General features: G+C 36.5%; 1 protein-coding gene across 8 annotated transcripts; it reads left to right on the top strand.

Moving 5' to 3' along the window:
• Positions 1-2,586: 2,586 nt before the first annotated feature.
• LOC103719876 (sister chromatid cohesion 1 protein 2) lies at positions 2,587-17,510 on the top strand. 8 transcript variants are annotated; one of them, XR_003388028.2, is made up of 14 exons: positions 2,587-2,867; positions 8,072-8,438; positions 8,530-8,567; positions 8,753-8,796; positions 8,925-8,989; positions 9,070-9,467; positions 9,608-9,716; positions 11,326-11,462; positions 11,557-11,837; positions 11,959-12,218; positions 12,317-12,449; positions 12,761-12,830; positions 12,908-16,812; positions 17,198-17,510. XR_003388028.2 is itself a non-coding variant. In XM_008809341.4 (14 exons), the coding sequence occupies exons 1-13, from the start codon at positions 2,744-2,746 to the stop codon at positions 12,788-12,790; spliced, it is 1,788 nt and encodes a 595-aa protein (XP_008807563.2). In that variant the 5' UTR covers positions 2,587-2,743; the 3' UTR covers positions 12,791-12,830; positions 17,198-17,510. The 8 variants fall into 8 exon arrangements, 6 of the variants coding, with proteins under 6 accessions (XP_008807563.2, XP_026665340.2, XP_008807560.2 ...); XM_008809341.4 differs by lacking the exon at positions 12,908-16,812 and having other exon boundaries at positions 11,959-11,995; positions 12,194-12,218; XM_026809539.2 differs by lacking the exon at positions 17,198-17,510 and having other exon boundaries at positions 11,959-11,995; positions 12,194-12,218; positions 12,908-13,578.
• Positions 17,511-17,641: the final 131 nt, after the last annotated feature.

Consider the following 17,641-nt stretch of genomic DNA (forward strand, 5'->3'; position numbering starts at 1 on the left):
GATTTGTTATATCTCTCCTGGTAGCTGCACCCACTTCTACTGGACCTCTGGAGTATTGTCTCATCATTGATGTCATGGAACATACTCGGACCAGGAATATCTAGCACTGCTGCCTTACTACAAAGGAACAAGTAGAAGGCAAGATAAACTCTTTCTAGTACCAGATCTTGGTGCATCTGCTTGCCCATTGCTCACCACCTTACTTCATTAGCATGGACTTAGGTAGTATGCTATCTGGTATCATTTTGAAGAAATTGAAAACAACTATTGGTGAAGTAATTTTACGCATCGACAAGTGTTCAAAATTTATTTTTTTATATAGCACTAAAAAAAGTCAGGAATGATACTCTAAGGCCAGCAAAATGTGACCTAACCTGTCAACTTATTCTATGTTCGACCTACCATAATCAAATTTAGCTTTGGGCTAAATGGGATTGGGTCATAAATAGATCGATTCATTTAACCTATTTAACATTCAGGTCGGATTCGGATTTTAGATATCTAACCTATTTAACCCATTTAATATTTATGTATGGGGTGGATCAAGTAATCCATGTAACTCATTTGACCCATTTAATCCATTTAAGATCTATTCAACTCATTTGACCCATTTAATTTGTTTAATTCATTTAATCTAACTTGATTTATTTAATAGATAAATTATGTGGTTGCATCAAATTACTTGTTGAACAAAAAAAAATCAATTTTTAATTTAAATTTTTGATCATTTGTAATAAAATAGTTCGGATTTGGATTGAAGAAACTTTTAATTTGATTGCATCCAATCCGAAGAACAGATCCATGATTGCCAACCCTATCCTAAACCCATGGGCAATAGTCAAGTTTGAATTGGGTTTTTACAAAGGAAGACCTCAAGCCAACTCATTTGAAAGAAAGAAGAAAATGGGTTATAACATAGATTACTCCATTTATAAATAAAAAAAATATGGATGATTATCCTGAACAAAGCCTCCGGAAGGGAGCCTCAAAACTCGTGACACGGCGAGCCCTTTTTCAATGCGTCGGCCACGTGTCCAACAAGTGACTCACGTCAAGCTGAGGTAAAATCATACTGAAATAAACAAATAAATAGGTTGCCAAACAAAGCCTCAAATAGGATATAGTTAACACCTTTCTCCAACACGTGCCTCGTGTCAACCTGAGCTAACAGCACGGTGGAGTAAACGAATAAATAAATTGCCAAAGTCCGGAGGATAGAGTTTAAGACCTTTCTCCGTCAATCATCCTCGCTGGAATAGATTTAATATTTCTTGCTCAATATTATTTTCCACTTTCTTCTTTTTTTTCTTTCCATTCCTTTTAATAACATTTAACTACATGGTGCTCTGCAATCATTTATTACAGGCGTCCCCCCTGGTCATCCTCCCAAGCCGACCGTTGCGATCTTCAATTACCAAAATGTCCGCTGCCAACTCAGCAAATAACAAAAACACCCCAGCTCAGCCTCCGATGAACCAAAAATAGAAAAGCTTAGGCATCTGGGACAAACTTTTGTAACCAAAACTAAAATTAGGGGCAAATTTTGGTGGAGAACACATTTGGTTGGGAGGAAAAAAAAAATTAATGAAAAAATAAAAAATATATTTTAATTAAAACTTTACCACAAAAAAAGAGAAGGTAGCTTTTTTTAAAATAAAATTTTTATAATTTATTTATTGTCTTTCTTGTTCCACTAGCAAGGCAAGGACAAAATTCTCACATGTCCGTTTCGTTATTACAACCTTCTTTTTTTATGTCAAAGACAAAAAGCTACGCGCAAATTCTAATTGGATCTCGGTTGTTCTTAACAGCGATGGCTATTCATTTAAGTCTTCGGGTAGCACCACCAGATCTTCAACAAGGTGGAAATTCTCGTATTCCGTATGTACATGTTCCTGAGCTGAGACCGTCCGTGCATCGTTGATCTTCGTGGGCGATGGAATCGTGACCGGTAAGGCAGGCCCACCCTGTACGGTCCCGTTTGCTTTAAATGCATTCATCCCAGCGTCAATGCAGTCAAGCCAGTGAGTAGGGAGGTCCAGCTTTGCATAAAAAAATCTATATGAGAATAGAACAGTATCTTTCTAACCGGTATTTTATATATTTTTTTAAAAAGAATACGCAACCAAATATGAGCTACTTTAGAATATGTTATTTTTTTATGTTTAACTAAATATGCAAAAAAAATCATCTTTCCAAACATCATATTTCTAGATAATAGTTTTTTTAAAAAATATTTCAATGAGAAAATTTTTTTCCACAAATCAAATAAATTCGAAGAGACCAAAATACTTTCTCTCCAACTCATCATTACATTTTTTTTTTTTGTGTTAAAATGCCGGGTATTGCTACATACTTTCTTTTCCAAACTTAGCAATAAAATAGAAAGACTAATTGATCTCTTTCTATACTTTCCTTGAGTTATTTCTAAAGATAAAATCAAAATTGAATTCTCGATTTATTATTATTATTATCATTTTGGCAAGAGATGGTATCTATCATTTTAAAGGAGGGGGTGGCAGAAGGGCAATCCAGTAATTTACTCTCTTGTCCTCCGTGTCCCGTTGTTTTCCCTGCCCCTTTCGCTGGCTTCCGTCGTAAGCCATCAGTTTCCCACCCTCTTCTCTTCATATCTCGATAGAGCTCTTCTTCGCGTCTCCTCGCTTCTTCTGCCGCCTGAAAAATACTCGCTCGGAGAGCTGGAGAAAGAGGGAGAGACGTCGGAAGGGAAGAAGAAGAAGCCATGTTTTATTCGCAGTCCCTTCTATCAAGGAAGGGGCCTTTGGGCAACATATGGATTGCTGCGTTTTGCTTCAAGAAGCTGAAGAAAGACCAGATTGCCGACACCGATATCTCCTCTTCTGTTGGTACTCTCTCTCTCTCTCACTCACTCAATCTCTGTAAACATGTTTTTTTCTTTAGGTATGTCTTGTCCACAGAGTGACTGGTGACTTCTCAGTATTTCTTGTTGAATTTTATTGCTTTAGTCTCTATAAATCGAAGTATTTGTGCTCCGAGGAAACCACCCATTCATTGCGGTTTTTTTTTTTGCTTTTTCCTTTTATTTTTTCCCTCCTTATAGACCTTGTTTTCTTTATTGATGCATATGTCTCTCGGATTTTGTGGGTGTTTTTGGAAGAGGCGAGTTGATTTGGTTTTCAGAAGTTGCTTTTTTTTTTTTATTGTTCTTAGTGCATTGAAGCTGTAAATGATGCATGGTCGTCAAAGCTGATGTTGCGTTCCTAAAATTGTCAAAACCTAGACGAGGTATTTAGAGAGCTTGTTCATGAATCTTTATGCCTGAGTGCTGGATTTGCTTGTTTTATTTTGTTATCAGAAACAGAGGGTCAGATGAGGGCAGGCCTTGGTGCAACGGTAATGTTTGTGACCTGGGTGTCACGGGTTTGAAACATGGAAATAGCCTCTCCGTACATACATCTGACCCTCTCGACCCTGCAGTGGGTGGAGCGTCATGCACTTAGGATGCTTTTTTTAATATCAGAAACCAGTTGCAAGATTGAGGGCGGGTACACGTTTATACACCCCCCCGCCCCTTCCCTAGCCTCACCCTTTTTTCTTATGAGATATACAGGGATAGTAGAACTGATGAGCAGAAGATTCAGCACTATTTATGTTGAACTAATTGTTTAGTTTGCTATGGTTCTTAGCTTAGAGTTGAGTGTCAAACTCTTCTTTATGGTGTTGTATGCTAGTAGCAACAGTTCGATTCGCGCTCTTTGCAAATGTGGGGCATTTTATCACTGATTGTACATATGACCTATGTGTTTGAGTTTAGTTTGGGGGTATAATTAGTGTATTAGTAATGGATGCAATTTTGAGGCTTTCCCCTTCATATAGACACTTTCAAATTCATAGGGAATCTTGGCAGGTTGCTTCCTGGTCGCATGAGAAGAAACTATGTGATCAAGAAAATTAGTCTGCGAAGTTGGTACAAATACCAGTTTTTCATTTAAAATTTTATGCTGGGCCCCTTTCCTGCCAGATGCCTTAGCAAGAATCTGCAATCAGTGCAGAGGGGTGACATCAAGTTGAAAGAGAGGTGTAACACATTTGTAAACATCAAGTTGAAAGAGAGGTGTAACACATTTGTAAACTTCTACAGGTTGTATATTGATCCTTTCAGGCTGCCCATATAGGGAGGTTAACCCGTGTCTGTTTTAGTCTAATATATTGTGTGTCTAGAAGCTGAATTTTACCTGATCATGTAAAGAAAGGTATATAAGCAAGATAAAATTTATCTTGTAGCTCATGTTCATTCTCGATGCTTTTTTACATTGTGAGGCTAATATAAGCAAGATAGAATTTATCTCATATCTCTTGTTCATTCTCGATGCTTTTTCACATTGTCAAGCTAATTTTTACTTTGGTGTAGCATAAGCATCCATGGAAGCAATCTTATTCATTGCCCTGAGAATTGCCAGCTCGAAAAAGAAACGTATTAAAAGCTTCAATAGCATAAGAATCAATTTTTATTCTTGGACCATCCAAATGTAGATTATTGGTGGTCTGTTTTTGAAATCCCAATGATGGAAGTGGTCCATTGAAAGATTCTGTCTTGTGGGAGTTTTGCCATGGGCTGTCTAAATGGATCACTATCTTAGCCAATGCATGGTAGAGAGAAGGCTTCATAAGTTATCACGCCCTAAACCTAGAGTGTAGCCTCGAACCCAAAGCGTAACAGACGCCGCATATCTGCATGGCGGACTATACAAGTATGCAAGGCTACAAATCATATCAGAATCTCAAAGCAATAATAATTCTTTGATTCTTTGTAAATTAATTTAATCATGATCTAAAGCAAATTATCAAAGTTACTCCAAAGTGACATAAGTCGAAATATTCAAATCAAATAAGATGTTCCAACTAAACTAATATAAATAGAACTCCAATAATTGTGAAAATGTTCAGAAGATCTAGCGAACTTCCTTAAGTCCCGAGCAATCATGATTCAAGATCTGAAATAAAAAATAGAAAAAGAAAGAATAATGAGCTACACTAGCCCATTAAGCAACATAACACCAAAAAGTGTAGTCTAAGAATGCTAAATGAATAAATAATTAAAGAGCATGATACTGATAGGGAATAAATCCATTTTCGAATAATGCATTTATCTCTTTTGAAATTTATTATTATTTTTATAAACTGATACTAGAGGTCCAACATCAGGCTATAGCCACGTAACCTAGTGGCACGGGTCAGATATATAATGCACAAAGTGTCAAATACCACTATTCTAATCACCGATGGTTCGGCATTGAAACTAGTTTCTCAGATTACAAGTCGATAGGGCCAACGAATAATTTCTATTGGTGGGGCCAGATTATAGCAGTGCTAAGAATACATACATATGAAACAAATTTCATAATTTATCCAGTCATATTTTTTAAATTTTATAACATAACGCAACATATTTAAAAGATTTACTATTGTAACAATAGCATGCCCGACCCATTTGACCAAGTATAAAACATATATCATATTTAATAAGCTAATTATTATTTTATCAAAATTCGAAAAACACACTTTGAAGCATTAAGTTATTTCCTTCTTCTCGCTTCAAAACCCTACTTCAGATAGGCGGGTTAGGTTCACCTGTTTTAATACCATTAAAATACAATTAATTTTATCGTCATCTTAGAAGTTAAGCAAAGTCAAAAATTAAAATACTATTGCGGATACAACTTCATGCCACTAAGTCAAATTGGGAAGGTGGCAATGTTCGATTGCCTAGGGCAGTCCGAGCAAGGAGAACTCAACTGGTCAAGCAAAAATCAATAATGGCCAAATTTTAAAAGATCTAGCTAGGGTTGAGGTAATGGGCCGGTCTACTGCCTGGGTACCGAGGCGGTTTAAGGCCTCCATACTAGGGTCAACTTGGACCGAGCAACAAGAAAAGTAGTTCAGGGCCTCCCTGAGACTATCTAAAGAAAAACAGGAAGAAGAGAGAGAATCTCAGTCCGGGTTCAATCAAGGGTCGGGGTTTGGTTGTTAATGGCACGGGCCAACCTAGATTAATCATCATGTCTGTCCCACAAGTTAGGAGAAAGAAAAGAGGATTTGAAAAACTAATCCATAGATAAATAAATAAATAAATAAAATGAAAAGAAGTAAAGAATTAGAAGAGGAAGAAGAAGATAGAACGGAGGGAAGAGAAGAGAAGAGGTAGGGGGTGGGTGCTGGGGATCCGACAACGAAGCCTGGAGGAACCGACGGCAGAGGTGGCCTTGGCGGCGGCCTGCAGCGCGGTGGTGCAGTCGGTGGTGGAAAGATGCAGGGGTTCGGACGTGCACAAGAGGAAACAGAGGAAGGGAAAGGGAAGCATCCCAAGCTGCCCAAGGTGGTAGTAGTTCGGCCTAAAGAAGCAATGGGAGGATGCAGACTCACCGGCGAGCTGCAACGACGGTGGACTTCGCGGCGGCGGTGGCTGCTTCCGAAGAAGAGAAGTCTGGGATCTAGAGAGAAATGGTGAGAATTTTGGGGTGGCAGAGCTCGGATTTGGCGACACGATGGATGCTGGAGGTGAGGAAGAAGGAAAAGATGCTTAGTGATGGACCAGGTGGAGGGGAAAGAGGGAATTTATAGAGCTTCAGATGGGGGGATAGGCTTGAGTTCGTTGCACCCGCCCGCGATCCTTGTGGCGGTTGAGTGCGACCCAAACGCCTCGCGGGGTCCACAGCAGCCACAGTTGTTGTAGCTTATCCGCTTAACCGAAGAGGAGAAGAAGAAGTAGAGGATTGTGATTGCGATCCTCTGTTTTAATCCCTTCTTCTCACTGAAATCGGCCCAACCGACTTCAGCCCAAGACGACCCATTCTAGGCCGGATCTCACATAAGTAATATGTGTTGAACTGTTAGCAGAATCAATTTCTTTAAAATTTTCAATTTAGACACCTCTCTAGTCTGACTTTAAGTGTTACTCTTCTACAACATGCATTAGTTATTGATTTTAAAGTGGACCCTGCTGACTTTGGCATTCTCATTTACTTTACTTGGGATACTTTTACTTATTGCCTACATGGCAAAAATAAATAGTACTCTTGCACATTGGAAAATGCCTAGAATCATTGAGCATTATAGCTTGAGTTACTGCCAACTTAAACACGAGTTAAGCACAGGAACGAGAATAAGAACAGGCCATAGGATCCTTATTTTAGCATATTCAGAGTGAATCAATGAATATGTTTGCTGGATATACATTATTTTATCTAAATCTGCTGGATATACATCATTTTATATAAATCCATATTCAGTCTATTCCCTATCTTGCTGTCTAAATAAAATAAAAAGAAAACAGAAATTAGACTGCAATAGTGCCATTTAACAATTGGTGCTTATTTACCAAAAGTTTTGTTACCAGTTCCTTGTTCTTATAGCTGTTTAGTCTAGTTCCCTGGATACATAGCAATGAATAAGACATACAATTGTGCATAGAAAACTGGTTGTAGAACAAAACAGTTGTGTGTAAAATACACATCAGGAACTAAAGATTAAATGAAACATGATTAGATTCTAATTGCTCAATAGCGGTCAAACTAAGGAGCAGGAATTATTTTCCCTTTTCTATATTATTCTTGGGTGTTTTCTTTAATCTAAATCAAATCTCTGTTGGCCATCTGGATATGTTTCCACTTCATCTAATCATCTGATTATCTAGCCATAGATTGCTTGTTTTGATCATATTAAAGTGTTGCCATCCATGGTTTCTTTATGGAAGGAGATAATTGAGAAACACGGCCTGGATGCCACCAATATGGTTTGAACCCTGGACATCTCCCAAGTGGAGAGGGGTGCCAACTAGCTGAGCGAAGCTGCTAAATCAAAGGAGAAACTTCAGCTGATTCATTCATATTCATGGCCGTCACACTTTAATAACTTAATTTTTAAGCATAAAAATGTTTGGTAGGTATATGTTTCTATGAGATTGTGTTTTTATGGTATGTCAAAATGTCAACAAAAGGTTAATGCTCCAAAACTCCATATTCGTTAGCTCAATGGCAGATTCATTTTATTGACTTACGATGACTTGTTTCTTCTGTTATGACTGTTGCAGATAAGATCATGCCTGAGGTTCATATTTCATATAGAATATTGGCTCAGCTACTTCTGGGTATTGTCAGGATATTTTCAAAGAAAGTTGACTATCTTTACCATGACTGCAATGAGGCTTTGACTAATATAAGAAAATCATTTATGCCTAGTCAACGGATTGTACAAAATGAAGCAATTGCCAAACCACGGCATAATGTTATGCAAACAAAAAAAGTGATACATGTACCAGATCAGAGAGTTAATATTGCAAAAGAAGCAACGTCCACAGCACCAATTGAAGCCATGCGTGCATCATATAATCATGTTACTATCACTGTACCAGAAAGATTTGAACTTGATTCCTTTGATCTGGATATCTCAGATGAATGGTAAGAACTAAATAAGCTTATGAAAGCATATAATTCTACCTTTCTTGCATTATTTATTCGGATTAACCAATCATAATTCTGGCTCCTCCAGTGAAACTGCCAAATCCCATGAACAGACCATTGCTCAAGGTATCAATTTTGCACTTGCCCTTGTTTTTTTCAATATACATGAAAATATTTTAGACTTTAGATAATATATGTTAGGCACCGGTCTCCTTTGTGTTCTTCCACTCTCCTAGACTGTAAGAAGTCTTCGTTTAGTAAAAAAACTCCAGAATTTACTAACTTTCTTAATATTTTTTGCTCTATACTAGATGACTGGACAGATGAAAGGGATCAGACCTTTTTTCTAAATGAGGTATCTTCACATTTTTTTGGTTCTACATCTATTGGATTTCTTGGAATCTTTAAGTTGTCAATTAATTTGCATGGGTTTCTTTCATAATAATGTGTGATCTAATTTTAGTTGTATTCATGTGACTGCAGCAATATCACAGGGAAACAGTAATTCATGCTGAGTTCGATTCTGCTTGTTTTACTCCAGTGGATGAGTATGGGAAAGGGTCATTAAATTATTCTAATACAGTTGATTATCCATTAATTTTTGATACTGATGAATTTTTTTTAACAGTGTTCTTCCATCTCACATGATGGATATTGATTTCACAATTAGTCAAATTTACAACTTGAACAGCATGGGAGTTAGAGGGGGAAAAACTCGGGGACATTCTCAGCATATAGAAGAAAGTGGGAGTTTTGCAGGTTTAGCTGCCATGGAGTCACTAGGCCCTAATGTACACAATGTGGAATCAGATCATCAAGTACATCCTTTAAAGCTGCAAGAGATGACACCATCAGATCCTGACAAAAACATACATGCTAAGGAATTACAGAAACCAGTAGAGCCAATTATGTTGCATCAGATATTATCATCAAATCATGAAAAAACTCAAATCCTTGTTGGGGGAGATTCAAAAGCTACAAGTCCATCCAAAACTCATGATAGAACATACTTACCATGTGATTTAGGTTGGTTGTTATGAGAATGGATTCTGCTATGATTCTAATACTTATTGGAGAAGTCATCATGGACCTTTTTTTCTGTTGTTTTATGCACAAACTTGTGCTATTAGATACTGATAACCTTCTCTTTTTTCTTCTTATTTTAGGGCTTGCTTCACCTAAATTTACAGTCAGAACTCCAGCTAAGAGGGAACGTCCTCCGATGCTGAGAAAAAGAAAAAAACTCTTTGATGAAACAATTGTGTTGTCCAATGAGTAAGTATTGGTATAAATTGTAAAAAATGTTCCCCTTAAATTACTCTATCAAAGTGAATTTCATTTGAACCATATATTTGTGTTTTACATATTTCTTGTGTCAACCGGAAACCGTTTTGTGATTAAACATTAGAAACCAAGTAAGAAACTAGACCCTGTACAACTATGAAGTTTTGATCACATATTCTGGTTGTTTTGAATAAATCTAGAGATGAATATTTAAATAAAATATTACATGTTTGAAAAGTAAGGCACAATCAAAAGCTCTATGCACAAATGATTTTTATTTCCAGCATTAGCTATTTTTACTTGGATAAATTGCATTGTGGACAGAGATGTGTGTTGGAAGTAGGTGGTCGTGGTTAAGATTATGTAAATGAATCTAATTAGTTGTTTCATGTCAACTAGACTTTGAGGTTTATGATGAAATGTCACTATGTTACAAGGAATGTTGATGAATTCCTTTAGGAGGCTATTGAAGCAAGAAAAGGAAGCACTGATTCTTTCATCTGGAAAAATAGGGCATCCGCTTTCGATCAAGTGGCCATCAAAGCTCAGGTAAAAGAAGGGTTACCCGATGACAGAGGTTGCTCCATGATAGACAGCTTTATTGCTTGATAAGGAACATTATAAACTTTGAGAGTTGAGAGCAAATAAAGAGAGGATTGTGATCTAGTTAGTGACAAATGGGAGCTAATGCAATGTCCTGTCATTGAGTACTATGTTATGTGTTGATGCCTTGTGGATGGAACACGTTCATAAACTATCTTTCTAGCATTGACTTGCAAGATGTGTGCAACTCTCTTGACCCCTTCGCCCACAATAATGTAGACCTAGAACAAGAGCTAGAAGCAGATATTGAAGTTGCCTCGTCTTGGTTGAGCTTATTGTCAAAATTATGGGAATTAGAGCTGTATTCTATCATTGATGGCAGTGAGAGCTACGAAGGCATGGTATTCTTTTAGTTTTTGGAACTTCTATGAGTCTTAAATCTCATAATTGTGACTGACACAACTCACAAGTATACCTAACACTGGGACTGCATTAAGCATTTTGGCTGAGTTCTTGACACATTTAATGTTGTAATCCAAACCAAAAAAAAATATGATCTGGAACAAACTAAGAGTATACTAAAATGTACAATTAAGATCAAGAGATGCAGGCATAGTTGTCATCATTGGCATTCCTGAGAGACATTATATTTATTTTTTTCCTGGACACTTTAGCTGTCAGAATACTGAGTTAGTTTCACTTCATACTGCTATACTGCTCATTTTTCATTATTAAATTTGCATCAACCATCACACTTTACTGGTTTGCACAATAACTATAAGTGCTTATGTCATATATTTGGAATTAGCAAATTGATACAAATTATGATGTCTCCTTGGAAAAGATATACTAGTAATTTGTGGAACTGACACCAGAGAACACATCAGTAATTCAGTATTGTCCTAAGTCCATTATATTTGTCTAATCTGTCATGAAATTTGTCTCTCCAACGCAGTGGTCTCTTCTTTTTGTCTAAATGTATGTGGATATTGAAGAGCATTTTCTTTTCCTTTTTAAAATAGTTTGACATGGCTGCACCTATCCTAAACTCTCCCAGGGCCTTGAGGCAGGGAATACATGATGCTAGTAGTTTAATATTTAAGCGGAGGAAAGCACCTCACACGTATCTGGATGCCTGGAAAGCTGACATAATTGCCAATTTGCAGCAAACTTTTATGGATCCTCTGGTGCCCTGTAAGTTAACTTATATGTCCTTATTGATGAATGCACATACAACATTCAAGTTACTTTAATTATCTGTTGTGCTTATTGTTTCATCTCCTCTCAGGTACTTCTTCAGAGCTCAAAGCTCTCTTCCAGAACAAATCATCCGATTATTTGTCCTCACAAAAGACACTTGCAGAGTATCACACTGAAGCAGGAAATGCACAGAATGGAATACCCAACAAATCTGCTGACAATGAAGAAACATGCCAGGAAAGAATAATTGAAACTCCAGCAACAGAAGTGTTTGCTGATGAACCCAGAACTAGTAAATCATCTGAAATGGAAACCAACAAGCCATCTTCTTTGGAAACATCAGACACTGAACTGGATTTGATGGATAAGGTAAGTGAATTGTTTAGTATTATTCTTGGTTGCACCCCTCATGGTTGGAGATCACTGCTTCATCTTTGCTGTTTCAGATCGTACCAATGTTACTGAAGCTTTTGTTATTTTATATGTTCAGGAGCTTGGCTCTCATGAAGAAAGCAGTATAGGTCAAGGTATTGCTATATGGGTAGTAAAAGCAATTCGGTTTAGCCTTTTGGTTTGCCACATATCCTTTTGCTTCTATTTAGCAAAAGGGAATACTAGCTTGAATTTGCTCTACTTCATTCTCACGCTTTGCTTCTATTTAGCAAAAGGGAATAGTAGCTTGAATTTGCTCTACATCATTCTCACGCTTTCTATGTTTGTCGCAGATAACAGATGGTCAGTCCGCACTAGGTAAGATGGAAGTTTTCTTTTTCTTCTTTCCAGTTTGGACCCTATATTTTTGCCTCCATGCTGAAGTGTCTTTGTACCGGTGACTTCTCATTGTTCAGGGCAGCGGCACAGTATCTTTGTAGTAAGTTGCTAGATATTAAAAATCGAGAACAAAAAGGATTCTTAAGTTTGGCTCGAATCCTAGAAGGGAAGACTAGAAGAAAATGTGCTAGATTTTTTTATGAAACTCTGGTATGTTTCTTATCCCTATTATTATCATAGTATCAGTATCATCTGAATTATTAAAGAAATGTCCAATTACTCTCTTTTTTCCTCGACTGTATGATTTTATAAAATACTATCCTAAATATATTATATCAGGAAAACTGTATAGTCGAACCTAATGATGCTATATGGTTGCTCATACGGCTATTTTTGCTATTGTTTAGAGTTCTTGCCTCACATGCTTGTTTTCACATGAATATATTGACAAATATTTCATTAATTTTAGATTCTGTAATTTTATTTTAATTATCTGAATATCTGATTCTTTTGACTTTCAGAAATCTTCATCATCTTTTGTCAAATTCTGAATCTTTGCTTGTAGCTGAGTTGCTCCCAAATGGAAAACTTGTGAGTTTGGTTATTATTTTTTTGTAGAAGTGGCAAAATTTTATCCAACCTAACCGACCAACTGGTCTGCATTGTAGGTACTTCGTCCCAAAACCATGTCCAAAAAAAATTGGCCGTTCTAGAACTGTTTGTCTAGGTCTATAAATTCAGAAAATCTGGGATAGCAAAAATCAGGGATGGTTCAGTTCCGGGTTGAGCAATAGCCTAAAGTTACAGGTTTCTATGAGACCTGGATCCAGATTCAGATATTATATATTAAAAAACTTGATTTGAATTGATTAAAAACCAGTTTGACCATATTTCAACCTGATTGCTCTATAGAATACAAAGTAATGACACCCTTATAATTCAGTCAACCTGGATGCCATCCAGTTTGACCCTATGTAGCCCTAATATATGCAGTACAGCAAAACAATGTTTCATCTGATTACTTCATAACATTCCACAATTAGTGAATATTTTATTAATATCTAAACTTTTAGCACTACAAATCATCAGAGTAAAACTCGAAACTTGCAATATTTCATTTAAGCAGTTGATAACATGTGACCTGAATACTTGATACTGAACATGTAGCATTAAAGTTTGTTAAACTAAGGCTTCAAAACATGCAGCATTTCACTGAATACTTGATAGTTTGATAATAAAGGATCTGAAAAAATTGTTACCATAGTATGTTCACTTAAACCATTCAACAAATCATTTTCCAAATTCCATCAATAATCACACTCAGGTTTCATCTTGCTATTCCCATCAAAATATCACTCAAATTTTATTTATATTAATCACATCCATATCACATACATGTTATAGGAACACAAAACAAAGTTTAGATATTGAATGTTGCAAACCCCCAAGGACTAAAGAAATCTAAGTGCAAAAGCCAAGGATGCCTCTGGGCCGGAAAAAAGGGGGACATTCTTCTGATTTCCAACCAAAAATCCCTCCAATCATCAAAGTCAAAACACACGGAAAGCACACCTATCATGTGCTAGAACAAAAGATAAAAGAACAAATGTTTTTGCCCCAAATTATAAATATATGCTAATAAATAAAAACTAACTAGTATGACAACCAGAGTCCAGAGTATTTTCCGTCATAGTACCTCTTGTTCATTCAATTTCCATTTCAATCAATCTCTACTTCCTTGGAGGCATGAGAAGAATTCCAGCAGAAATATCCAAATAGAAGAACTTCTTAAGACCGTCATCTTTGTCCTCCATTTATTTATTTTTTTGGTTGTAAATGTGGTCATTCTAACATATCAACTATAGAATTTTATGCAACTTTAATAGAACCAAAGTTGATTAAGTTTAAATCCAAATAACTGATTACAAGTGTGTATCAAAGCCTCAACAAAATCCATTGTAAGACAACTGTAATATGCTTAAACCCCCTACCCCCACAACTAAAAGCTGGGACAAGCTGCCGCAGCTAAAAGCTCTAGAAATATGAATAATCAAAATGTCAGAATAATAAGTTATGGGTGCATATCTCAGTCATAAGATAGCTGCAAGATTCTTGAGTGCCCCATGTCCAAAAATAAAGGCTACAATGAAAATAGGAACAGTCAGAATGCCACAGAACGTCCTAGAAACTTGAAGATATTGAGGGTGGATAGATTTATATGACACCAAAACATCATGTCTTTATTTTTTTAATCTAATGTTGGTTCTTGCTGATGAAAGTCCAACTCAGGCTTTTGTTCTTGGATATAGGAGGGATGGCTTCTAAATGTATTATAAAGCTGCACCAAATAAGAAATGCAACAATTAATTTACAAAAAGTAGCCAAAATATTTAGTCATAAACTTATATTATAGTTGCAAATTTAAATACAAATATTATAACAAACTACCAACTAACTGTAGCATATGGATCATTTATATTGTCATTCACGTCCTCATTTGTCAACCTTCTGAGCTGGCTTATTAGTGAATACCTGAGAATTGAAGCATATAACCTTTGAAACGGGTTAGAAAACTTCCCATAAACATTCATAGCCTTCAGAAAACCTTCATTCCCATAAATCCTCATGTAAGTGAATTCCACAACTTCCTCTTAGGATTGTCGGTCCCTCATCACACACCAATACTTCTTAAATTTAAATTTATGATCCTCATGTCATTAAGTTTGCCTTTTAACCAAAAAAGATTGAATTTTCTGAACTCTATGACAAAATGAATTTGCAGGAAGAAAATTTTGTTAACTAAAAAATGTCAAATCATATAAAATCTTTAAGAACTTATTGGAGGATGGAGGGTTTCATATTGATGATCCAAGTTGTTAGATGTATGATCTACTACCACTAAATTGGTTGCACACCAATAACCATGTGATTTGGAGGCCCTCAACCCTTGCATCAAGTAGTCAAAAAATTGAACAATTTAAATCACACAAAACAATGCATATTTTTTGAGCATTTGATGCATGAATTAGGAGTCTCTGAGTCATATGATTTTTGGTGTGTAAGTAGTTTAAAGGGGTGCATTTCTCAGAGTGTCGAGTGGCCATTGTTGTAGATAGGGATATAGATGAACCGAGCAGCTCGCAAGCTGCTCGAGCTCGACTCGATTGTTATTAAGCTTGAGTAGCTCGAATAGTTTTTCAAGTCGCGCTCAAGTAGCAAAAGCTCGCGAGCATAGTCAAATATATATTTAATAAATTATATTTTATTTATAATATTTTCTATTAATTTAATATTTTAAAATATAATATTATGTTATATTTTGTTTTAACCATTTTTTTTAATTATGGCCAAGTTTTGAACTCGAATTCAAGTATAGCTCGGTTGATATTCAAGTCAAGTCGAGTAGATCTTGAGTATTGTTTTTTTTTTTTTTGATCAGGTTGAGCATGAGCTTGGATATTAAGGCTTGATCGATCTCGAGTCAAGTTTCTAGCCTAAGTATTTTGAATCACATTGAGCTCGAGTCCCTAGCTACTCGACTCAACTTGCACCCCTAGCTGTAGAACCTCTCACTTTCAAGTATTAAAAGATAACTTAGAAGGGAGAGAGATAAATGGACACCAAGCAGACTACACAAATATAATGTTTTATTTGTATTCTCTCTCTTTAACTACAAGAGTGCACACCTGTGTATATTTATATTGATTAACATGGAAGAGGTTATAATGACTGGACTGAACCGGACTCTTTTCCCAGCCCAATTGTAACTCTTAGAGCACTTATCCAGAAGTCAATCAATCCATTTTTCATCACATAATCTTTGACCTCAACTAGCTTCGCGAGAAGACTTAATCTCACTGAGATATCCTGACTTCTAAGACTTTTTGAGAGTTCGTGTGCAATTCTCTCTTCAAATTCTAGACTAATGCCTTGTGCCATTATAGCTCATCTTAATCCACCCACTGGGGCATATTTCATCTAATCATAACAACTCAAAAAGCTTTCTAAATTTGGAGATGCTCACAACAACTGGTCAAGTTAGGTGGGTTTTAAACCTGGATCCAACATGAAGCTTTCTAAGTTAGGTGACTTTTTAGTCCATTCGACCCTTGTGTATATATCAAGACGAATTTTGTCAAGGGAGAATAACACAAGCACTTACAAGGAGAGCAATTCTCCAATGTGATTTTAATGAGACACGAGTGCAAGGTGATAAAAGAATAGCCGTGACACATGTAGTAGTCATACAAACTTGTTAAGAATTGGTGACACTCAACCGGTGCTTAGTTTGCCAAATGCCTATCTTCCGATGGATTGAGTTGGGTAAATGGATTTGGTCAAGAATATTGTCTTATATACTTATTGAGACATTCCCCTGTGACCTAGGTTTAAACTAACCTCTTGAGCAATAAGCTGATGGTCACCTGCGACAACTCTAGCAATAGGCTTCCTGGCAAGTCTTAAACAGCACGGATGGATGGAGAGGAAGGCACAGATCAATTGGATGTGGCAAGATCACAACATAGATGATGGCACCAGATGCAATGTGGTTCTTTATCTGCTGAGTTCCCAGGTTAAATATCCAGGCTCTTGTTCTGGCAAGTGTTACTGTAATGAAAGTAGCGCTTCACTAGCAAGACTTCACCTTTTATATGGTAGATGACGAGTGGTTTAACGCTAGTTTCAATCTCATGCCTTGAAATATCTGGATCCCCTGATCCATGATCTGCGCTCCAGGTGGGGCTTGATTGGTGTCAAAGTTTGATACCGGCTTTCTTTTGCTGTATCCCTACAATATGATATGTAATTTAAATGTAGTACAATTCGGCTTTACCCATGCACTCGAAATAGCAAAACAAAAGAAGAATCTGGGCGTTTCCAGAAAAATACAAGCAAGGAGCATCAGTTCTCTGAAAATTGAACATCATACTGAACTAAGATAGCTTTTGTTTTTGCAGATTCTAAAGGGCCGTGGGCTCATAGATGTTAAGCAGGACTGTGCTTATGGTGACATTATCATATCAGCGGGTCCTCAACTTGAAGCAGAGTTTAACAATCCATAGCGCAGGAACAGGACGACAGATGTCTGTTTTGGCTTCTTTGTAAATTTGTTAGCCTCCCAATGTAGAAACAGATCTGTATATATTATGATTTTGCTTAAAAATCAAACAGTTTCCAACAGGAAAATTTCCTTTGTTTCAGAAAGATTCAGTTCATATGTTCAGAATCTCTCTTTCATACAGGCGATAAAACATCTTGGACTCCACTTCATATTTTGTGTCAAATCTAGATGTTTTTAAGCTGCTAATTTTTGGGATCGAGAATAGATGGAAATATACAAAGCATTCGATTATATAACTTTAATCCAGAAAGCTATGTGGTCATATTTAGATCGTGTTTGG

This window comes from Phoenix dactylifera, chromosome 14 (genome assembly GCF_009389715.1).
Source record: "Phoenix dactylifera cultivar Barhee BC4 chromosome 14, palm_55x_up_171113_PBpolish2nd_filt_p, whole genome shotgun sequence".
NCBI classification, from domain to species: domain Eukaryota; kingdom Viridiplantae; phylum Streptophyta; class Magnoliopsida; order Arecales; family Arecaceae; genus Phoenix; species Phoenix dactylifera.